Below are 25,116 nucleotides of genomic sequence, written 5' to 3' on the forward strand. Positions count from 1 at the left end.
AATTTAAACAATATTGTTTCTGTAATAACTGATGGGGCTGCATTAATGAAAAAAGTTGCAGAAATTATTAATGCAAACAACCAATTATATATGGCTCATGGAATTCAGTTGGCAATAGTGAAAATACTTTACAACAAAAACGATTCTCAAAAAAGGGAGGAACAAATATATTCTGAGCCTAATAATGAGGATGTAGACTCAGAATTCTTTGTGAATGAGTTTGATGGTTTAGAAGTGACACAAGAACATTTTATTAATGGTGATTATGATATGAATGTTTTATGAGATGAGCATTTGAATTTTTTAATAACGAAAATACGAAATGTTGTCAAAATGTTTCACAAGTCACCCCTAAAAAATGATATTCTTCAAATTACAAAGGAATTGTCTCTGATATTGGACTCTAAAACACATTGGAGCAGTTTGTTGGCCATGTTGGAGCATTTTTCAGAAGTAAAAAATTCTGTTAGAAAGAGTCACATTGACAGAGTCTCAAACACAATATTGACATTACAGCCTATAAAGGTAGCAGTAAAATTATTTTGTTCTGAAAACATGATTTTGTGTGTTGCAGATATAACAATAAAATTCATGTTAGATGAACTAACCAAGCGAAATTTCTCTTTAAGTAATGAGCTGAAGCAAGAAATTATCTTGCGAGTGAAAGAAAGACATAACATTTACTCTGGTATTTTACGCTTTTTACATAACCCAGAAATATTAAACCGGGGGTGGGGGGATAAGTATGGAATATTCAATACTGTAAGTAAAAGTATACTGTTGAATGAAATTGTAGAACTACTCAAGCATATATCTGACAACGATAAAGAATTAAGGGAAGATCATGTTGTTAGCTACTTGCTCAGAACAACACCATCAATTTCCAATTTATCCACAGTAACTGATTTGACCACAGACCCTACAAATGCACTTTTAACAATGAAAGAGAAATTGAATTTATTCATTAAACATAAAACCAGTTTAGATGTTGATTACACTAGCATAAAGAATGATAAGTAGAAAAGACATAGTGAAAAAGGAAATAAATTACTTCACAGAGCAAAAACCAAAAGGAAAATTTCTGAAAAAAGTTTTCAATGTATTAAAGACAATTCGTCCAGCTAGCATTGAATCAGAATGAGCATTTTCTAATGCAGGCACTATTTGCACTAAAATTAGATCTAGGTTACACAATGGCAGTTTTAATACACTATGCTTTTTGAGAGGCTATTTTCTTAATAATAAAAAATGAGTAATTAATTCTAAGTATTTATTAAATTTAGTTGCGATATTTTGCAATAAGTTTCATATAAAGCTGCTTAGCCATTTCTGTGTATAACTTTAAAAAATAAATGTTTGCTCATTCTCTGTATCAGTAAGTTAGTTTTATTGTAAAATTTGTATTTTGGAAATTATCATTTAATGCTTTTTTTCACATTACTATGTACAACTTTCAAAAATAAATGATTACTCATTCACTCTTTCAGTAATTTAGTTTTGGTTGGTTTTTTTTTTTTTTTAGGAGCATTAGCAACTAAGGCCATATTGCTCCGGGATATGCGGTGGTCATTCCCTGACTTTTCCGCATCCTCCGTATTTGGTGGTGATGGGCTCGAACCCCGGTCTAATCAAGAAGCGTGTGCTATGCACTGCTGCTCCTTCCCACCTGGCTACGGAGGTGGCCAATTTAGTTTTATTGTAAAATGTTTGCATTTTGTAAATTCCCTGCAATCCTGTAAATTTAAATACAGCTACTGAATTACTGGTAGTGAGAGAACTCAGTAAATTTGCAATCCCTAGTTGACACATGTCAACTACTCAAGCTGCTCCTAAAGCACATTCATGCTGTCAAAATTGTCACAAATTTTAAATTCCTATTTTAAGTGATTGCATTTGATAGGTTTAATGAAAATATGTTATTTTATTTTTTTTATGACCAAACTTCATGATTAGCAAAACAGCAATGCAGATCAAAAGGAATTGCAATAATTGACAATATTGGCACTGTCAGTCTGGTAGATAATTTTTTTTAATTTACATTTAATGGCTTCTGTGGTTAGACATGCTCATTGTAGGGTTAAAGGTAGACAATAAATTTAACAATTCTTCTCAATGCAGAAAACTTATATGACAATTAAAAATTCTCCTCAAAGACATCATTACTTGCATCGTAATAAATAAGGATTCACCAAGTGATTTGAAAATAAAATCAAAGCTGAACTCTTTTCTTCTCAAGATCATGAATTGTAAAAAAAAAAAAAAAAAAAAACACCCCTCTTTCCATTTGATATCTATAAAATATAAATGACTAGACCCCATATGTTTTTGAGTGTGAGTATAGATTTGGTTTTAAAACATGCATTTGGATTCAATATCTGTAGTACTATTATCTAAAGATATTAATTTATATCTGTTGACATAAATACTCTCAATAGTATTTTTGATTCATTGGCTATACCAGTCCTCTACTGAATGGATAATCAGTAGAGGACTCGTATAGCCAAATTGCTCATCATTTTCAGTTTCATTTGAACAATAAGCTTTGCAAGCTTATTGTTCAAATGAAACTGAAAATGTGTCTTTTTCTTGCAGGGGAAAAGATTACACAAAATAATCATAGGCATTTGACCCAATATTACAAAAACAAACCTTTTCTCCCCCCCCCCCCAAAGCATAAACTTTGCTTTAAACTACTTAAAAATATAGTAATCACAGAGAATGATCTGAATTGTAAACAGCTTGTTGAAGTACTAATAAAAGTACTTCACTGTTATCGAAGTTACATTGGAGCAAGTTGAGATTTATGATAAAAAGGGAAAGTACCTAAGATGATAGATTTTTACAATGTGTGGGTTTTTTATTGATTTTGTGCTAACAATGATATTTGCAGTATATCCAGATACTGAAAATAAATAAATACTGATCCCTGCTATGGAAAGCAGTACTTAATGATCTATATGTATCATACCTTATCACTTTCCCTTTATTGCAGGTTTGCCCTCCATGGTTTAAAATAATGTGATTTTCTATTTTTTTTTTACTAAAATTTTATAATCTGCACTTCTTGTTTACGTATATGTAATTCAGTCTAGTCTCCTTAAACAAAATAACCTGACAGTTATTACTCTCACCTTTAGATCATATGTTCCTCCATGTGGTGTGGGTGCCACACCACATGGAGGAACGCTGCCCCTCTATGTTACCAGGCAGTACTAGGTGGTAGATGACTCTCATCAACCGGTGAAATTCTAACACTTTGCTTATTGGAGGCTTGAAGTGGTGGAACCCATGTTTAGTCTCTAGAGCTAAGTTCCGGTCAACCCTTCCCTATCTCTTCCATCATGCAGTATGATTGATGACTTTTGAGGTTATGATGAACGTCGTGGCGAGATCCAGTATTCCTTACATTTCGAGGGTACAGCTCTAAAACGGTGTTCGCAGGCCGGCCGGCTGCTAGTAAGTACACCGGACTGAACCTATTGATAACTCTCTAGGAGGCCTCCGGATCAGTTAGTGTATAATCTTGCTACCTCTACTCTGCCAGATAGTGACTGGAGGAAGTCCAAGTAGTGTGTATGCGAGGAGCATTGTCGAGGCCACGTTATGTCAAGGATCTGGGTATATTCTTACCACGTGTACGCCATATCCAAAAATTTCATTACTTCATACAGCATGTCCCACTCACTTTTTCTTACTATTGAATGCACCACGAATTGTCAAAATAATAGAGCAAGCTTATCTGCGAAAAGATCTAAACCTCCCAAGCACTTCCTAATTCATTTCACAAATACACGTGGTCTCAATTCTAATCTCAACGATGTCCATTTCCACTTACAGTCTGCCAAACCCCATGTACTTTTTCTGACTGAATCTCAGTTATCGGTTGATTCAACTACTGCTCATCTCAGATGCCCAAATTATTCGCTGTATGATTCCTTTCGCCTCGAAGGTGGTACTTGTGCATATGTCCATTCTGATATTCCCTGCCAAAGACTTTTGTAATATCTCAGATCACATAAAATATATGTCATCTGAGACTTTCGTACATATTTTTAGAGGGCATAAAAAAGGTCTCATATAACCTGGACCAACATAATTGGGTTGTTCTGAGGTCCTTCACAACTTTAGGCCCTTTAATACTCCAGAGCAATCACACCACTGAAAAGTGGTGTGATTACTCTGGAGTATTAAAGGGGATTTACCCTCAGTAAATCCCCTTTACTACTGCGTAGTGCAGAGAAAGTGGATTTGTCTATAGTCAACCCTCTTACTGATGTACTCTTCAGTACCATACAAGATACTGAAGATGAAAAAATGAATTTTCTTTGCAGTACATATGAGAAAATATGTAACTCACCCATGGTTTGTATTAGCAAAAATGTAGCTCACTGCAATCTAGATCCCTTTTGATACACATCAAGTGAATTGTATGGTAACACATCTTAATTTCCTTTTATGAAAGAAGAAAGGCATTCAGTATAATATGATTGTTTTAATGCTGCACATCAAATTAAGGGAACTTATAAAAAAAAATCGAGGCAGTGTTAGGTGGGTCGGAAAACTGCTAGATTGGGGGGATACAAGGACTAATAGATTAACAGTAGCCACTGGCAGAGGTGAAAGTGATTCTTGCACTGCTTCTATTGGAATGAGCAGCAGCCTGGAAAATAAGATGCAGGATATTACAGAGACTGCTGGGAAGCATGGGGGTACAAGTAAACACATGGGTTGTGTTAGGGTGGCTAAGAGGAAGAGCAGGTGCATGTATACTTGCGTGTACACCAATGCTAGGAGTTTAGAAAATAAATTTGATGAATTTGAGTTATTGCTCAAAACATCAAAGGCAGATATTGTTGGGATTTCAGAGACATGGTGTCACGCAGATATAAGGAATGCAGAACTGGAATTTGGGGAGTACAATGTCTACAGTAAGGATAGACAGACTTCCTACTCTATATATTACAATATATAGAGTAGGAAGGGAGGAGGGGTTATGCTATTAGTTAAAAAACACATAAAATCCAAGGAAGTGAAGCCAGTCGACATCGCTGGACAGTGCAATGTCGAGTCAGTTTGGTGTGACATAAGCATTGGGAGATCAAAATTGAGAGTAGGAGTGTGCTATAGGCCTAATGACTCCGATGAGTATAATAAGAAACTGTACAGAGAAATAGAGTGGGCCAGTAGATCAGAGAGTCTTATAATGGGGGATTTTAATTTCCCAGATATTAACTGGAATTTGGGGGCTGGTCACTCGCACACTAGCAAGGCTTTTGTGGATTTATTGGATGATTGTTTTCTACATCAGCATGTTCAGGAGGCAACTAGAGGGAGTAATACTCTTGATTTGATTATCAGTAGTGATTCTTCATGCATTAAGAATCTGCAGATAAATGAACCACTTGGTGGCAGTGATCACAGTGTTCTGAAGTGGGAGTTACTCAAAGAAGTAACTACCATTAGGGGTAAAGGGAAGGGTTATTGCTTTCGTAAAGGTGACTACGATGGACTGAGACAGTATTTAAATTCTATACAGTGGGATCAACTGATGATGTTACCAACAGCAAATTCAAAATGGGAAGCATTCAAAGAACTTATCTTGCAAGCTACTAGGCTTTACATCCCAACTAAGAAATATTGTTCAAGGTTTAGGCCTAAATGGATGTCAGATGAACTAATGAGGCATATGGCAGAGAAGAAAAATACATGGGATACATACAAATTAACACGTGACACAGAAGCCTATGATAGATACAAGTTGATCTGTAACCAAGTTACAAAGGAGGTTAGGCAGGCGAAGGCAGATTACGAGAGATCCTTGGCAAGGGATGCAAAGAAAAACAGCAAAGAGTTCTTTACTTATGTAAACTCTAGAAGGAAGGGGATGAATCAGATTGGTCCACTTGATATCGATGGGTCAACTGTTGATGACCCTGCTCAGGTAGCTAACAAACTAAATGAATATTTTGCATCGACATTCACACATGAGGAGTTATTCAGCAAGGGGAATGCCAGAGGTGTATTCAACTCTAGCAGTAAGCTAGAGAATCTTGTAATAACTGAGAGTAAAGTGGAGGAGAAATTGTTGGAAGGAATAGATGGGATCTATCCAGTTATATGAAAGGCACCTGGGGTGGATGGAATCTATCCAGTTATATTAAAGGAGGCAGCAAAGGAAGTAAGCAAACCCTTAGCCATAATTATGAGAGCTTCCTTGGACTCAGGGGAGGTACCCATGGACTGGAGATGTGCAAATGTGACCCCAATTCACAAGGGAGGATCAAAGGCTGAGACAAGTAGTAGTAGTAGTAGTAGTAGTAGTAGTGGTGGCACCTGATGCAAGAAAGCAAGTGTAGGAGCTTATGCAGCATCAGCCAAAAAAAAAAAAAAAAAAAAAAAATCACACCATACCCTCCAATTGCCTGTCCAGTTCCTCCTTAAATTTATTTAACCTATCAACTTCCACAACGACAGATGGAAGTTTGTTCCAGCAATTAACCACCCGCTGGCTAAAGGCAAATTTCCGCACATCTATTCTACATCTATCCTTTCTTAATTTGAACTTATGTCCCCGTAGGTTCGTATTCTGAACAAGTGGGAGGATCCCATCAGAATTCAGCGTGCTCAACCCATTCAAGGCCTTATAGACCTCAATCAGATCACCGCGCAGGTGCCTAGTCTCCAGCCACTGCAATTTGCAGAACTTAAGCCTCTCTTGGTAAGAGGATCCCTTCATTCCCCTCACCAATCGTGTTGCTCTTCTCGGAAAATTAATGGAGGCACTGGTTTTCTGTTCTCGGAAAATTAATGGAGGCACTGGTTAAAGAAGCACTGCAGGATCATCTAGACAAGACTTCAGTTATAGCTCGGACACAGCATGGTTTTGTTAAGGGGAAGTCTTGCCTGACCAATTTGATTGGATACTATGATGCAGTCATAGAAGAACTGGATGCAGGGAATAATTTTGATATTATATACTTGGATCTTAGAAAGGCTTTTGATACTGTTGCACATGGAAGACTGCTGCACAAATTGGAGCAGTGTGGCATTAGAGGCAAATTGCTGCTATGGATAAAGGGGTGGTTGAGGGGGAGAAGACAGAGAGTGGTAATCAATGGACACTGCTCATCGTGGACTAATGTTATTAGTGGAGTCCCTCAGGGTTCAGTATTGGGTCCTTTATTGTTCTCTGTATTTATAAATGATAATGATGATGGTATATCAAGCTTAATGTCCAAGTTTGCAGACGATACGAAGGTCGGCAGGGTTGTCAAGGACACTGTTGACACTATGCTGCTGCAACAGGATCTGGAAAGGTTGAGCAGATGGGCTGAGAGGTGGCAAATGAAGTTTAACATTGACAAATGTAAAGTACTACATATGGGAAACAGCAACACCAGAGCAACGTATCAACTCCGTGGTACTACACTGACAGTGGTAGAGAATGAAAGGGACCTGGGAGTGGTTGTGCAGGCAGATATGAAGTTCTCTGAGCAGTGCAGACAGCCTGCTAGCGTAGCTCATGGTGTATTGTCAATGATATATAGGAATTTTTCTAGCAAGTATAAGGAGGTGACTATTCCCTTGTATAAGGCAATGGTCAGGCTACACCTAGAGTACTGTATACAGGCCTGGAGGCCTCATTTCAAGAAGGATGTAGAGCTGCTGGAACGAGTACAGAGAAGAGCAACAAGATTAGTGAATGGAACAAAGGGGTGCTCTTATGAAGAAAGGCTTAAGTTTTGTGAATTACGGTGTCTGGAGACTAGGCACCAGCGAGGTGATCTGATAGAGGTGTACAAAGCCTTGAATGGTTTGAGCATGCCCATTGTTGATGGGATTCTTCCTCTTGCTCAGAATAATCACCTGAGAGGGCATAAGTTCAAATTGAGGAAAGACAGATGTAGGATAGATGTGCGGAAATTTGCCTTTAGCCAGCGGGTGGTTGGTAGGTGGAACAGACTTCCATCCCTTGTCGTGAAAGTTGATAGCCTAAATAAGTTTAAGGCTCAGCTGGACAGGTATTTCGAACAAACAGAGGGGTGAAGTGGAAGTGGTTATTTTTTATTTATTTTTTTTACTTTATTTTTTTTTTGGCTGATGCTGCATAAGCTTGCTTTCTTGCATCAAATGCCTCTACTAATGCTAATGTAAAACTAAAATAATAACTTCATGCACAGATATTTACTTGAGTTTAGATGACTTGTGGTCCACGGAAAATTGATGGTCCAGATGCAGATCACAGCCCACAAGAAGCACTATTTCAAAGAGCAGTTAAAAAAAAAAAAAAGTGAAAGTTAAGGGAAGAAATATGATTTCCTGTACAAGTGAATAAAATTTTTTCATTGTCTTAGAAACATTATCTTAATTTTTAATAATCTTTTGGAGATTAGTAGTAAGTACATGACATTGTGGTTTTAAAATAGAATTTAACTGTGAAGTATTTATTTAATTTACATTCACTTTTTACTTTAACTGTGTTTACATTGCAGGCCCAGATGGAAGGCACTATAGTGTATAGTACTGATATGGCTTGCTTTACTCTTATTTCAAGACCACTGTTAGCAGACATTAAAGGTGGTATTCTAAGACGTGTCAGTAATCACGGTTATATTACATTGGAAGTATACTTAAGTGGTGGTGGTAGTGATAAAGAGAACATGAGGTATGTATATATTTATCACATTTAGGAAATACACTTAGTTTTGTTTAACTGAACAAGCCACATTAGTTTTACAAATTACATCACAAACAGTTCCCTAAGGGGATCTGAAACATGATAATATGATACTTTATCCCATAGTTAATTTGAGTATACCCAGTATAGAAACATTTTTCCAGTTTTGACTTATGTGTAGTTGAATGTTCAATTCTTCCTCCATACAATGTTAAATTATTAATTTAAAAAATGATTCAAAATACCATTCTACTTGTTACTCTGCACTGAAGAACAATGCCTTTGGTTGAAAACATAAATGTTTTCTATACCTTCTGCAGTCATAATAAATTATCTTCTTTTAACTTAAAGTTTGTATTATTCTTTGTGCTTCTTATTGTTCCTGTTTACTGTTAAGAATTCAACTTATTTTGTTTTATTATGATTGTTAATGATTTTTTTTATTTTATTAAAAATTATTAAATTATTTATCTATTTAATGAATGTGAAATTCTTCAAAAATTGAAGATAATCTTATAAAGAATAAGTGAGATGAAACTCACAATTCTAGTGAGTTTTAAGCAATAAAATCATTTAGTGCAGTTGCCACAATGCACTTCAATTTGAAAAGACTAAAATATTAAGCTATGATAGCTTGTATATGATAACATGATAACTTTTAATTTAAATATTCATGAAATTATAAAACAGTCATTTAAATTGTTTCTAATATCTGTTCTAGATATTTCTTTCAAATTGTAAGATAAAAATGGGAATTAGAATGCCCAACAGGAAGAATACTTCACTCTGCATTTGACACATGCATTACTGCATGCATCAAACTGCAAAGTGAAGTGATATTCTGACTTCAAAATGATTCCCAAAGCAGGTTAAAAACATTATTATAGTTGTGTTGCAAGTAGATTTCCATGTTAATTTGACTTTTTGGAATCAGTACATTAAGAATTTTGCATAATATTTATGTTGAAAGAAGTGTTTATTTTTAACTATAAATATAAAATATGTTGTATATATTTTTCTTTTACTGCATATAAACAGGTGGTGGGGGAAGCATAAACATAAACAGCTAACACCTCCTATTTTTTTTTTTTTTTCACCCTTATATCTTAAACACTATTTCCAGTAACCATCATTTGTTCCTTGGATCTCTATGAGTTATATTTTCTTGTGATGTTAGTTCAGATAGCAGTGATGTTGTGGATAGGATACTTTTTGCTCCAACCAATAAAGGCTTGATGTAGTTATTATTATTTGTATAATCATAATGTGATTTCTTGTGAGTTGTATTAATCATTCTGTTCTAAACAGCAGTCATTTACTAATAATAGATGCAATTCTTTTATTGTATTTTTAAATTCTGACGTTGGTTTTTTTTTGTTTCATTTATAGCTATATTTGGTCATGCTCTGGACTTAGTAAAAGGCATCTGCCTTGTTTCACAGATAGGCATGCAGAGGATCATACTATTACAGCAGAACCAAATTTTACATTTTTGGCTGAAAGTATAAATCCCAGTTTGGAAGCAATACTGGTTAATGTAACTGTTAATAAAGAAGAGGAAAGTGCCACAGCATCACAAGTTTTAGAATTTGTGCAAATATTTAATCCAATATCGTAAGCATTAATATATTACTAGTTTGATTTTATTTATTTTTTAATTTACCAAACACACATATGTTATTTAATATGTACAATTGTTATTTAATATATATAATTAATATAAATTTTAATAATATGATTAACAGATATATGTATATTTACATTTGTATATATGTGCTTTTTTTATTTTCTTATTTGATCACCTTAAATTTACAAATTCTTTTGCCTATATGAGTGAGTATTGAAAAGTTATCTCATATAAAAAAAAATGATAATGAAAAAAATATGAAAAAAATGAAAAAAATATGTCTGAAGTGCCTCCATAGCCAGATGGGCAGGAGCACCAGTGCGTAGCACATGCTTCTTGATTAGACCGGGGTTCAAGCCTGTGACCACCAAATACGGAGGATGTGGAAAGGTCAGGGAATGACCACCGCATATCCCCGGAGCAATGTGTCCTTAGTTGCTAATGCTCCTAAAAACCAAATAATAATAACAATATAGTCTCATGTCTGCTGTGGATGCAGTCTCTCTTGAGGATACCCTTCACTTTTCCAATTAATTTCCTACTCCTATTGCTCTGTTGGTACTGGGTCAATTGCCCTATTTTGACTCTTAATTTTTCTATCTTCTGCTGAAGTCTTCTTTCCCAAGCTGGCGGTTCCTTCTGTTTTCAGTTCTTCTGCTTCTGGTCTCTCATTTCTCTTCCATTAATCCTCGTAGCTGCTACCGTAGCACAATCCACAGCTGTGTGGATGGCCTTCAGTGTTGCGCCATTGCTGTCAAGATAATGCAGTATTATGTGCCAATTTAGGTGGTCTGTGACTCTCCACAAGGTTCTATTCATAACTTTGCATAACTCAGTATACTCAATTTTTTCCTTGTCAGTGTTTATCTTGCTCTTCATTTTTTGCCTCTGGTTCATCATAACAAGTGTTTCTTGACTAATTTTTTCTTCTTTGGATTTCTTTTTCCCTATAGGTTTCTTGGGCTTTATCACTTTCAGAAAGTTGTAATATTCCTCATCGATATCTTGGTCCTGAGCAGTCTGCAGAAGCTCAAACTATTATTATTATTATTATTTAAATCTTCCCCAGGCATTACTCAAATCCATAAGCATGTATTGTGTCTATAGAAGTGTGTTCACAGCCCAATTTTCAAGTGGTATGTGCTGAAAAACACAGAATAACTCATGGGGGGGACCTCAATTCCTCCGCATGATACTGAAAAGTAGGAGGTGCTACTTTGGGGTATAATAAACAAAATAAGTGAATTTTTACAGTACTGCAGTATAATTGTAGAGCACACTACACTATTTTTTGCCATTCTAAATGTGATTTTATTATTGAATGTCTCATGCTGTTATTTACTAAATTTTTTAACTGAATATATTGAAACTGACAAATACAATAGCTGGTTCCCTTCTCCCCTCTCAGAACTAAATGTTTAGTTGAGTGTCCAATGTGTAATTAACGTTCCACTGATGTATTTTTTATTACATCTTTAATTGAAGTGAAATGGAGAACCTTGATCATCTATAGTAATTTCTCTTTGATAACTATTATTATTTATAAAAACTTCTGTGATATATTCCCTCTAATCGAGTCCACACTTTGGAAACCATTGCAATAGACAGTTTCCCTCTGTGAAGTATAGAGTTTGCTTCTGGTAACATTTTGCAAAATTTACGTTTTGCCAAAAACTGGTGGGTTTTTTTTTTTTTTTTATCTTTGGAGACATGATCATGCTTGCATTACATCCAAAACCATGATATAACCAGATGCAGTATATTGAGGTTGCACTGTACATCTAAAAAGAAACTGAGTACACATCTTAAGATGTGTTAAATAACTTAAGTTAAATTACACAGCATCATCTATTTTTAAAATGTTTCTGAAAGAAAAGGGAAAATGACATATGGGTATGAAATATTAACTACACAAATAAAAATGAAAAGATGCAATACGTAAATTAATGATAATTTTTAAGTACTATTTCAGCATTTATAAATATTTTACTCTGCCTATGTGAAACATTTTTAAACTGAGGATTTCTAATTGCTTAAGATTCTGTTCATTAAACTCATTACCAAATTGGAAGAATGAGCTTCTTTGGAGTTTTAACATAACTTAAAAGATCATAATTACAGTAAGACAGAGCAACAATCCACTAAGTAATTTAAAACTGTTCGTAACCACCAGAACTGAGAGACCTATGCTTTACGTGGTCAATGCTATCCAGTTATGGATTCCGATGAAAACAATTGCTATATGTCACCTCCATTATATTAAAATGCTTATACTAAAACGTTTTTAGCACTGGAAGCCTCAGACTATGGAAAATTCACTAATTGAACAAGTTAGTGCCAAGCATCATTTTAGTTTGTATTAAATCACCAACCGAAGTAGGTGAAATTGCATCGTTTATGTTATAAATCTCATTTTGTGAATGCCTTCACAATGAGTTGCCCTGATATTGAACCTACCTCGAATAATGTAGTTCAATATCACTTCGAAAATGGATTCTCCAATACGCAACATTACACCAGTGGATTCTTGGTGGTATCCGCTGAAAATGACTAACATTAGTCTTCTCCACTGGCGAAACTTTACTTATTCGAAGTAGTGCAATATCAGGGCAATTCGTTGTGAAGACATTTCCATTCCATTCACAATATGAAACGTAACAAAAACGATGCCATTTCACCTACTTCGGTAATTTACTACGAACTAAAATGATGATGATGCTTGGCACTAACTTGTTAAATTACAAAATGTTTACATTGTTTTATATTTTTTTATATAAAAATAAAGAATTTCTATAGTTAAAAAACGTTTAAGTGGGAAAACATCATTATAATAATACACTGTATTCTTTATCACAATTTTTTTATGTAGGAAAACTTTTTACTTGGGAAACTTCTTATGCGGGAAAATAATACATTACAATATATAGAGTTGAAATTGGGAATTAAGAAACCAAACATAGCACAGGGGAAAACTTCTTATGTGGGAATTTCTTATCCAGGTTCTACTGTATTTTACATTTTATAAAATTGTCACAGTATGTATATAGTGTTCTTTATACTTTCCGAAATAATTTAATTTCTAATTAAGGGTTTAACCATTTCATAATTCTTAGGTTTGTTTTCTGATGAAATTGATTGAATTTTGAACATTTTTAAATATTTACCAAGTTATGGTTCCAAAACATGGAATAGCACTTATAATCAAATTAGGGATTATTTCATTTTATTTATTTATCTTTTACTCTAGTATCATGTTAGAGTGTGAGGAATGCCACCATGATCATAGTATTAATCATGATATGAAGCTTACATACGAAGCTATTTGCCATAACTGCGGTGATTCAACAAAGTTGCAGTATACCTGGAAACTATGGCTTGTTCAAGATGGAAATCATAACTTACAAATAAGTAAGAGAATTAAATTTTTTTTTTTTTTTTTTTTTTTTTAAAGATTCAGCTCAAACAGTTAATCAAGTTTAGGGATTAACATTATTAATTAATGCTTATTAGCATTAGCATTAGTAGAGACATATGATGCAAGAAAGCAAGCTTATGCAGCATCAGCCAAAAAAAAAAAAAAAAAAAACCCTTCCACTTCACCTCTCCATTTGTTCGAAATACCTGTCCAGCTGAGCCTTACATTTATTTAGGCTATCAACTTCCACAACAAGGGATGGAAGTCTGTTCCACCAACCAACTACCTGCTGGCTAAAGGAAAATTTCTGCACGTCTATCCTACATCTGTCTTTCCTCAATTTGAATTTATGCCCTCTCAGGTGATTATTCTGAGCAAGAGGCAGTATCCCATCAGCATTGAGCATGCTCAAACCATTCAAGGCTTTGTACACCTCTATCAGATCACCTCACCGGTGCCTAGTCTCCAGACACTGTAATTTGCAAAACTTAAGCCTTTCCTTTTAAGAGCAACCCTTCATTCCATTCACTAACCTTGTTGCTCTTCTCTGTACTTGTTCCAGCAGCTCTACATCCTTCTTGAAATGAGGCCTCCAGACCTGTATACAGTACTCAAGGTGCGGCCTGACCATAATCACTACTTCCCTATCCCTGCTAGAAAAATTCCTGTATATCATTGATAAGACACCATGAGCTACTCTTGCAGGCTGTCTGCACTGCTCAGAGAACTTCATATCTGCCTGCACAATTACCCCCAAGTCCTTTTCATTCTCTACCACTGTCAGTGTAGTATCACAGAGTTGATACATTGCTCTGGGGTTGCTGTTTCCCATATGTAGTACTTTATATTTGTCAATGTTAAACTCCATTTGCCACCTGTCAGCCCATCTGCTCAACCTTAGGCACATTGGTTTTATAAAGTGTGTGTGTGTGTGCGTGCGCGCACTAGGATTGCCCCAAACCCCAACAATTTGGCACTTGTAGCACAGCCATTTTTCAATATTTCTCTTTTTTTTCTTATTTAATTGGTCATCAGTACTATATGGAAAATGTAATTTTAACATTTTATCATGTATTACAAAAAATATATTCTAATCAAAATTTTTTATAATCCTACAACATTTTGTTATGTTATACAAAATGTTATACAATCTTATAACATTTTGTTATAAAATAAAATATCATTTTCATTTTACTAGAAACTTTTTTTTTAAATACAGTTTCATGATAATGTAATTTTTTAAACAATTTTTGCACCTCTGGACATGTCTATTGTCTTGTTTATATAAAAAGTACCCTTTTTAATGAATTTTAAAAATACAACTTTCATAATGTGATTTATGATTTTTCATTCATTTTGCAGAAAATATTAAAAATGCAACTCACATTGCGGATGTAAAATTCCCAGTTTATACCCGCAATAGTTATTTTTATATTTTAAGATTTTTTTTTTTGTAAGATCATTCCATTTTATAATTTAATAAAATTAATCTCACTCTCTCTCTCTCTCTCAATGGTATACCTGTGATGGATAAGCTCTCGCATAAACAAACAAAAACAGCTACTTTAAATTGTTTACAAAGAGCCATCCGTTCTCCATGAAAAATGGGAACATGTAAGCAGAAGATACAAAATTGTTTAAATATGGTTGACATGATAGTGCAAGCAAGATAATGGGTTGCTTATGGTGAACTGATGTAATGCAAGTAACATGACTGCTTTTCAGATTTCACAGCTGAATTGATTGGGTGACAGTTCTTAAAAAATCCCATAATTTCATAATGTTTTTTTTTTTAAGAACTGTCAAGTCTAATAAGAATCAGTATTCCAGTGATCTATGACTGCATTTTTTGCATATTTTTCTGCATAGTCTTTCAATCTTTTTTTTCTGCAAATAAAATCTCAACCAGCATTTAAAACACACACATTTATAATCAAAGCAGATCTCTCATCCCCATGTTTAGAAGCTGTAATGCAGCGAAGAATAGAGATTTCACATTGAAGCTTGTTTTTCTTGTTTGTCAGCAGTGCTATAAAGATTGCAAACATAACATAATTTGCTCATGAAAGTTCTTATTTTTTAAACAATATTTAAAAAATAATTTTCATAGCATAATTTATAATGCAATCACACCTCACTTACTCATCAGCTTCCTTTGTTGGACAATGAAAATATGTTCATTCTGAAAATAAAATGTCACGTTCATAACGGCAATAGTATTATTATGATCATCAGCATTAATAAAAGGCAAAATGATACTACAAAGCCAGACTTATTCATATCAGAATTTAAAGAAATCACCTTAAAAAAATAAATATATATAACTGGTAACTTATATTACACTCTCTGTAAGCTGCTTCAGTATCAGTAGTTGACAATGATTGATGATACAAGAAAGAAAGCTCATACAACATCAGTAGTGGGAGGAAATACTTTCCATGTCACATGTCCATCTGCTCTAAGAGTTTATTTAGTTCTGCTTGTAATTTATTTACTATCTACTTCTACAATACCAGATGGAAGTTTGTTCCAATGATCACTTACTTAATGGCTGAAGACAAATTTCCACACTGTCAATGATAATGCTGCATTTTAACTTACATAGCTCTTTTTTATGCAACTCTTGTAAAATGGGAGTCGATGAATCAATGAAAATTATTTTATTATGATTGCTTACTTTTAATACTTGTAATAAAATTTTAAAAAAATAATAAATTAGCAATTACAAAATGAATGCATAACAAATTTTTCATGTCACTTCTAAATAAAATGACACTAATATAAAAACAAAAGTATTTGGTGTTCTTTTTCATGTTTGTTGGTACAGTCGGCTTTAAAGAAACTTAAAGCTTTCATTTAAAGGTGTAATCATCTTTAAACCAAAGGTGATTTATTTTTTTTTTTTTTGGCTTACCTTAAAAATCACCTTTAAGCCATTTTGTTTTCGAATTTTGTATAAACAAGCTTACGTATTATATCATATATAAACTCTGTGCACTTCTTTTAAATCATTCTTTATATAAAACAGAACTGCAGCTGGGTTTTGCCTATATTTTAATAGTGATTATTAAAATATCTTATTTCAGGTGAATATGACTGTGTACAGGCAGATGGATCAACATTTTTTATCATAGCAGCTAACATGACTACTACTTCACCTATAAACAGCACCGTGTGGGATTCTCCAGAGTCCTTGGCCCCTTTAATGCACTTGAATGATGAAAATGATAATGTTAATAATGGAGAAAATTATAATGATGAACTTGAAAGTTATGGTAAGTGTTTTAAAAACAATATATGAACCTTTACTTTTAGGATGCTGGTGGGTAGGTAGAAAACTTGGCATATCATCAGAAATGAACTCTCTACATCAATAAAAGTTTGCCCAGAACATTTTTGATGAGAAATACATTTTTGTTTTTTGGTCAGGGCACTCTTTTAAATATGTATACATTGTTGTGATATATTTGTAGAAGAATAAGAGAAATATACCTCAATATGATACGTAGCACACTTCCTTATGACCCTTTCCAGCAATCATAAGGAAATGTTCTACGTATCATATTGAGGTATATATCTCTCTTATTCTTCTACAAGTTTTGAAATGCAACACAGAACGTAAAGAGAATCATAGCTCTGTTTTATACTAATTGTTGGTAGAATAATTATGAATTTATTGTTGAAAAAAAATAAGTTTATTTGTATCACTTTAAATGTCTAGGACTAAAACTTGTTGAGAACCTAATAGTATATTTAAATTGAAGTCTTCATAGATTAGAAATTATAGTTCTTATAAAAATAACACTACCCGACAAAATTTTTTTTTCATCATACCTCTGGAACGAAAGTTGGTTGTTCTGAACAAAATTAATGTCCTGATTTTGAAAATATCAGTCTTTTACATCTGTCACGTGTATGTCAAAAGGTATACACATTTTTTCAATTATTTGTTTTTATACAATCTCAGCATACATGGTTGTAATTATTGCACACAATATATGTTATTTAGACATGTTTCCCACTCAATGATTTCCTTTTATACTCCAGATTGCTTTCCCGTTTAAGGAACCAACAGTAATCTCACATCATGGCAGAGTCCCAGCGACCTTGGTATCATTTTTCCATTGCAGATACGTCCTGGTGGAAGCGCTCTCCTTGTTCATCACTGACATCTGCTAAGTTTTCAGGAAAGAAATCCAGATGGAAATGAAGGAAATGCATTTTCAATTACATTTGGCACCCCATGTTCTTGTAACATTTCAGCAAGTTTGTCACCAGTTGCTCTTAGTTCTCTTCTTTTCTCTTTCCGAGGAATGCATGTACCACAGCCTTGAAAGATCTCCATGCAGCCAGTTCAACATCATTCAGGTTTCCTTGAAATTCTTCATCTTTTAGGAGCATTCTTATTTGAGGACCTATTAAAATTCCTTCCTTCAGCTTTGCATGAGATAAATTTGGAAACACTTTCAGTAAATATCGAATCTTCTGCTTTCTTTATCCAGTGCCTTAGTGAAATTCTTAATCAGTCCAAGTCTTTTGTGGATCAACCAATGGTGCCTTAGTGAAATTCTTAATCAGTCCAAGTCTTTTGTGGATCAACCAATGGAACATACTTTAGATTGCTTTTGCCGGGAATATATTCATCTCTCTCTCTTCCCCCAGTGTTGTACGACATAGTGTTTGGCTGTTGCATGACTATCCCACAAACACTAATGTTATTAGTGGAGTCCCACAGGGTTCGGTGTTGGGTCCACTGTTGTTTTGTATATTTATCAATGATATTGAGGAAGGTATATCAGGCTTAATATCGAAGTTTGCAGATGATACAAAGGTTGGTAGGGTTGTTAATGACAGTAATGGCAGTGTGTTACTGCAAAAGGATCTAGAAAATTTGGAAAGGATGGCCTTGAGAAGTGGCAACTGAAGTTTAACCTTGAAAAATGCAAAGTACTGCATATGGCTAGAAGTAACCCCAGAGAAACATACCAACTGTGTGGTACTACACTTAAGATGGTAGAAAATGAAAAAGACCTGGGAGTAATTGTGCAGTCAGATATGAAGTTTTCTGAGAAATGCAGACAGACTGCCAGGGCAGGTCATGGGATGTTGTCAATGATATACAGGAATTTTGCTAGCAGAGAAAAAGAGGTGATTGTCCCTCTGTATAAGGCAATGGTGAGGCCATGCTTTGAGTACTGCATGCAGGTCTGGAGGCCTCATTTTAAGAAGGATGTAGATTTGCTTGAGTGTCTACAGAGAAGGGCAACAAGATTGGTGAGGGGGAATGAAGGGATCTTCTTACCAAGAGAGGCTTAAGTTCTGCAAATTGCAGCAGCTGGAAACTAGGCACCTGCGAGGTGATCTGATTGAGGTGTATAAGGCCTTGAATGGGTTGAGCACGCTGAATTAGCATTAGCATTAGCATTAGTAGAGGCATTTGATGCAAGAAAGCAAGCTTATGCAGCATCAGCCAAAAAAAAAAAGAAAAAGCCCCACTTCCACTTCACCCCTCTGTTCTTTCAAAATACCTGTCCAGCTGAGCCTTAAACTTATTTAGGCTATCAACCTCCACAACAAGGGATGGAAGTCTGTTTCACCAACCAACCACCCGCTGGCTAAAGGCAAATTTCCGCACATCTATCCTACATGTCTTTCCTCAATTTGAATTTATGCCCTCTCAGGTGATTTTTCTGAGCTAGAGGAAGAATCCCATCAGCATTGAGCATGCTTAAACCATTCAAGGCTTTATACACCTCTATCAGATCACCTCGCTGGAAGAATTCTGACGGATTCTTCCACTTGTTCAGATTATTAACCTAAGGGGGCATAAATTGAAATTGAGGAAGGACAGATGTAGAACAGATGTGCAGAAATTTGCCTTTAGCCAGCGTGCGGTTAATTGCTGGAACAAACTTCCATCTGTCGTTGTGGAAGTTGATAGGTTAAATAAATTTAAGGAGGAACTGGACAAACATTTAGAGAGGATTGTTTCGTATTTTTTTTTTTTTTTTTTTCTGGCTGATGCTGCATAAGCTCATACACTTGCTTTTTTGCATCACATGCCACTACTACTACTATTACTACACAGTAAACAATAGTTTTAGTAAAACCACCTTGCAACCCAACAAGCAGTCCAATCACTTTGAGATCACCACCAATGTTCCAACCATAGTCATTGTAACGTATGGCAGCGAGAATCTGGGACATACTATCATAAGTTTCTTTCTGGCCAACAGCATGAACAAGGGGAATTTATTATAAAGTATTTCCATTATGAAGCAGTACGGATTTCAAACTTAGCTTTGTGCATCAGTGAACAAATGACATTAAGAGGTGTTGTGATCAATGTTCAGTTCATGCATAAGACCAACATTGTCTTTGCAGACACGTTGTTTTCCATTGCAAAATATCTTGAAAACCTCTTCATTTCACTTATGGTATATTGTAATGTTTGTACCTTTGGCGAGTAAGTTCCACTGTTTTAATCTGGATCTGAGTATTTCAGCCTTCTCTTTGGGTAAGCCCTAGTCTCTGACCAAGTCGCTTAATTCTTCTTGTTTAGTGTAGTGTGAGCCTTTTCTTTTTTTGGATCATAGTCCAAATCATGTGCAGTATATGGTTCCGTGACATCTGGTAAAATGATTTCTTCTGTACCTTCATCACTACTTCCAATACCCCAAGATGTTGGTGGCACAGGTACTGGCAGTTCTGTACTGTGTGGCACTGGCCTAATTGCTGATGGGATATTTGATGCAGTACTTGCTCTTTTTGGAAATACCTTTTTTTTTTTGTCATGTAGAAATAGCAATCATCAATGATTCTTGGGCTCGCGCCACACCTTCGGGACAGCAAAAGGTAATGCTCTCAGCTTGCCATATAACTACAGCCTTAAGTTTGTTGTACAAGTAATACAACAGATATGTGGAGCCCAATTTTTTCTTTGTCTCTGATATTGCAGCTGAAGTACAATGAATATGCAACTTTTGTGACATTGTATATTTTCTTTCTCTGAGTTTTTGGGGTTAAGTGTCCACAAACATAGCAGAAGTTGTCTGAGTGATTGATGCAAGTTCTTTGATTTTTCTTCTCCATTTTAACAATGCATTAACCTAAAAACAGTAAAAGCAATTGGTAAATTTCAACAGAAAGTGAATTCTTGTAGCATAGTTTATCATACACTATATATTGAACAGTATTGAATGGTGTAATAAAATTAATGAAAATACTGACTTCTCTGGAAAAGTCCATCAAAATCGAAATATACTATATTGCAAGAACAATAATAATGTGCTTGCTTAACTTTTAGCCCAATAAACAAAACCAACCAAAAGTTAATAAGTTTTAAAATTGTATTTCAAACAGTAATGATATCTTTGTACAGAATCCAGATATCTATCTATATCTTAAAACTGAGATGTGATAGGAAATTATGATTGATTTTAAATTCTATACATTTTGGATAGTTGGTAATCAGTGTTTCTGTTTACAAAGCATATTTTCTCACTTTCAGTGGTACATAAATATTTTTTATTATTTTGCTTTTTACTAAGAATAAGTGTTTATATTCTCAATAAAATTCTTTAAAATTCTTTTTAAAGCCTTTAAATTATATTTTAAAGGAGTTAAAAAGAATTTTCCTTTTAAAGCCTATATTTTCCCATAGACTATAATTTAGTTAATCATGTTTGTGGCTCATGTCACTTCACTCAATTGCAAATATGCCTTCAGTGGAGTCAAAGAATATAAATACAAATACTCATCTTTATACTATACTGCATTATTAATATTGAAGGAAGCTTGGCAAAGCTATTTAGAAAAAGACATTTTACATATGCTGAGACTATCTTGTCTCCTCTGCCAGCTTTCAAATGCTCTTAAAATGTGCATTTCTACTGGAGGAAACAATGTAATGTTGTGTTACTAGAGGAAACAATGTAATGTTGGAGTGTTGTGAATAACAGATAAAACTAACATTAGTGTTAGTTTTATCTGTAGTGACAAACTTTATATAAAAATTCTCACATTAGTTTAGATAATCAACATCTGACAGTAATGGATACCTCAGATGATTCAGAATTCCTAATTAGCAATTAAAATTTCATGTTAGGTTAACTTCAGTAGATTAGTTCTTCAGAGATTTAAATAATGCTTCTTTGCTTTTTTGTAAGATGCAAAAAAAACCTTTTTAATGCACATACCATTCCATTGATTTCCTTGCAGTAATAAATAAAAGAAAGGGAAGCTTAAATGGTTTTTTTGTTTTCCTTAGGGGAGCTAACTAGTGATGATGATTATCCACCTTTTCCAAACTTCCTTGGTTTTCCCGAAGAGAAAGTTTCATCTGAACATTCAATAAGACTGAGAGGTATTTTAAGATTCCTTATTAAATTCATAAATAACAGTATGAGATTAATGTACTTTATCCTTTATTATTAGATTTCCACTCATTTATCTCTTATTTTCATTTTTCCACTCATTATAGTGCTCTCTCTCTCTCTCTCAATATTATTATCATTAGCATTAGTAGAGGCATATGATACAAGAAAGCAAGCTTATACATCAGCCAAAAAAAAAAAAAAAAAAAAAAAAAAAAAGCCCTCCCATTTGTTCCAAATGCCTGTCCAGCTCAGCCTTAAATTTATTTATGCTCTCACTTCCACAACTAAAGATGGAAGTCTGATTCACCAAGCAACTACCCACTGGCTAAAGGCAAATTTCCACACATCTATTCTACAACTGTCATTCCTCAGTTTGAATCTGTGCCTCCTCGGGTTCCTAATCTGAGCAATAGGAAGAATCCCATCAGCATTCAGCTTGCTCAACCCATTCGAGGCCTTATACACCTCAATCAGATGACCTCACAAGTGCCTACTCTCCAGGCACTGCAATTTGCAGAACTTAAGCTTTCTTCATAAGAGCACCCCTTTGTTTCCCTCACCAAACTTGTTGCCCTTCTTTGTATGCATTCTAGCAACTCTACATCTTTCCTAAAATTAGGCCTCCAGACCTACTCTAGGTGTGGCCTGACCATTACCTTGTATAACAGGATAATCACCTCCCTGTCCCTGCTAGCAAAATTCCTATATATCATTGACAAGACTCCATGACCTGCACTAGCAGCCTGTCTGCATTGCTCAGTGAACCTCATATTTGACTGCACAATTACCCCTCAGGTCTTTTTTTCACTTTCCACTTCCCTGAGTGTAGTAACACATAGTTGGTACGTTTCTCTTCAGTGATTGTTAACATTGACAAATGCAGTACTTTGCATTTGCCAATGTTAAACTTCAGTTGTCACTTCTGAGCCCTTTTGCCCAACTTATCTAGATCCAGTTGGAGTAACATACTGTCTTTACTGTCGTTGACAACCCTGCCAACCTTTGTATCATCTGCAAACTTGGACATTAAACCTGCTATACCTTCATCAATATCATTGATAAATATACAAACAACAATGGGCTCAACACCGAACCCTGGGGAACTCCACTAATAATATTTGTCCATGAAGAGCAGTGTCCATTGATTACCACTCTCTGTCGTCTCCCACTCAACCATCCCTTTATCCATTGTAGCAACCGTTACCCTTAATGCCATACCTCTCCAATTTGTGCAACAGTATCAGAAGCTTTCCTGAAATCCAAGTATATGATATCAAAATTATTTTTGCTATTCAGTTCCTTTGTGACCACATTATAGTATCCAATCAAACTGGTCAGACAAGACCTCCCTTTAACAAACCCATGCTGTGGCTTAACTATTATTGCAGTCTTGTCTAGATGATCCTGCAATGCTTCTTTACCAGTGATTCCATTATTTTCCCTGGAACACGAGGTCTATAGTTACTTGTATCACCTTTTGAATCCCCTTTGTGAATTGCTAATACATTTGTACACTTCCAGTCCATGAGGACCTCCCCTGAGTCCAAGGAAGCTCTCATAATTATGGCTAAGGGTGTGATTACTTCCTTTGCTGTTTCCTTTAATATAACTGGACAGATCCCATCCACCTCATTGCCTTTTTATGTTTAACTTCAACAATTTCTCCTCAACTTTGCTCTCAGTTATTATAATATCATTTAGCTCCCTGTTAGAGTTTGATAAACTTCTTGCACTCCCCTCATTGAATAACTCCTCATGTGTGAATGTAGATGCAATCTACTCATTCAGTTTATCAGCTACCTTAGCATCAATAGTCAACCCATCTGTGTTAAGTGGTCCAATCTGATTCATCCCTTTCCTTCTAGAGTTTGCATAAGTAAAGAACTCTTTGCTGTTTTTCTTTCCATCCTTTGCCGAGGATTTCTCGTAATCTGCCTTCACCTGCCTAACCTCCTTTATGACTTGATTACAAACTAGTTTATACCTGCCATAGGCTTCTGTGTCACTTGATACTTTACATGCATTCCACGACTAGAGCACCTCACCCACTTTTATGGACACTAATTCCTCATTATAGTGGTTGCATGTAACTGATGGGTATTTGCAGATAAATATATTATCTGCTAATCATCATCTGCATAGAAGATGAGTCATGTCTTTCATTCAGTGTGGGTTTTGAATTTTCCCCTCAGAAATGGATTTCACTCTGCATGACATGGTTTGCCTTTGAGTGCCAGTGGAGACAATAATAATTTTTTTATTATTTTGCAACATATGAGGCAGGATTGAAATTGGGTTGGATTTTACACTGTTACTCATACCCAGTCTTGTGAATCAGTGTGATTTTTGCACAGTCATTTAATATTTCTCTCCTCATATGAAATGTATTTATTCAAAAGAAAGTGTAGCAGAAATGTGTAATCAAATTTTTAGTGAAATCAGCTTCTAACTGGCTGATGTTCATCATAGACTTTCAGTACAGTTTTGGGGAAATGATGCACTGCCAAAAATACAGATATGTGAATGATGTACTGCATTTATGTACAGCCACGATACAATGAGAAATCTCTCCCAATAAACAATATTTTGGGTGAAATGAGCAGTTCTGGACAATTATCACATTTCTATGCATGAAATCTCACAAGAAGTGAACATCAGTGTCAGTAGTGGGGAGGCAGTCATTCACAAGCAGCTTTGCTTCTTAAAAGTGAGTGAAGATGGGTTCCAAAAATTCTGACATTTGATCAAAAAAGTGCACCAAGTCGTTTCCTCTAAGAATTTGGAATGTCACATGGGGGGGGGATACATCTTTTGACCAGATTATGATATGTAGTGAGATGAGTGAGATGCAGGCCCATCACCATACCCATCTGAGAACAGGTGGACAATCATTGAATAGTACTACACACACATTCTGCATTGCCAAAAAAATTCAAAATTGAAATAATGTTACCCTGTTTCCTCAAAAGAATGCCAGGTTCAGAGTTTTGTTACTTATTAATGTTAACTTATTTTTTTA

The 25,116-nt window shown here is 34.9% G+C and overlaps 1 protein-coding gene across 1 annotated transcript in view; it reads left to right on the forward strand.

The window, feature by feature from the left end:
* LOC150079403 (polycystin-1-like protein 1) overlaps positions 1 to 25,116 on the forward strand; it is a 445,550-nt gene that overhangs the window by 33,477 nt on the left and 386,957 nt on the right. Inside the window, exons 5-9 of the mRNA XM_090383053.1 lie at positions 8,493 to 8,665; positions 10,067 to 10,291; positions 13,552 to 13,712; positions 16,806 to 16,994; positions 21,989 to 22,084. Coding sequence (XP_090239179.1) covers positions 8,493 to 8,665; positions 10,067 to 10,291; positions 13,552 to 13,712; positions 16,806 to 16,994; positions 21,989 to 22,084 — 844 coding nt within the window. The remainder of the gene's footprint in view (positions 1 to 8,492; positions 8,666 to 10,066; positions 10,292 to 13,551; positions 13,713 to 16,805; positions 16,995 to 21,988; positions 22,085 to 25,116) is intronic.

The sequence above is a fragment of the Mastigoproctus giganteus genome, chromosome 10 (assembly GCF_048544385.1).
Source record: "Mastigoproctus giganteus isolate SK-2022 chromosome 10, ASM4854438v1, whole genome shotgun sequence".
Lineage (NCBI taxonomy): Eukaryota > Metazoa > Arthropoda > Arachnida > Uropygi > Thelyphonidae > Mastigoproctus > Mastigoproctus giganteus.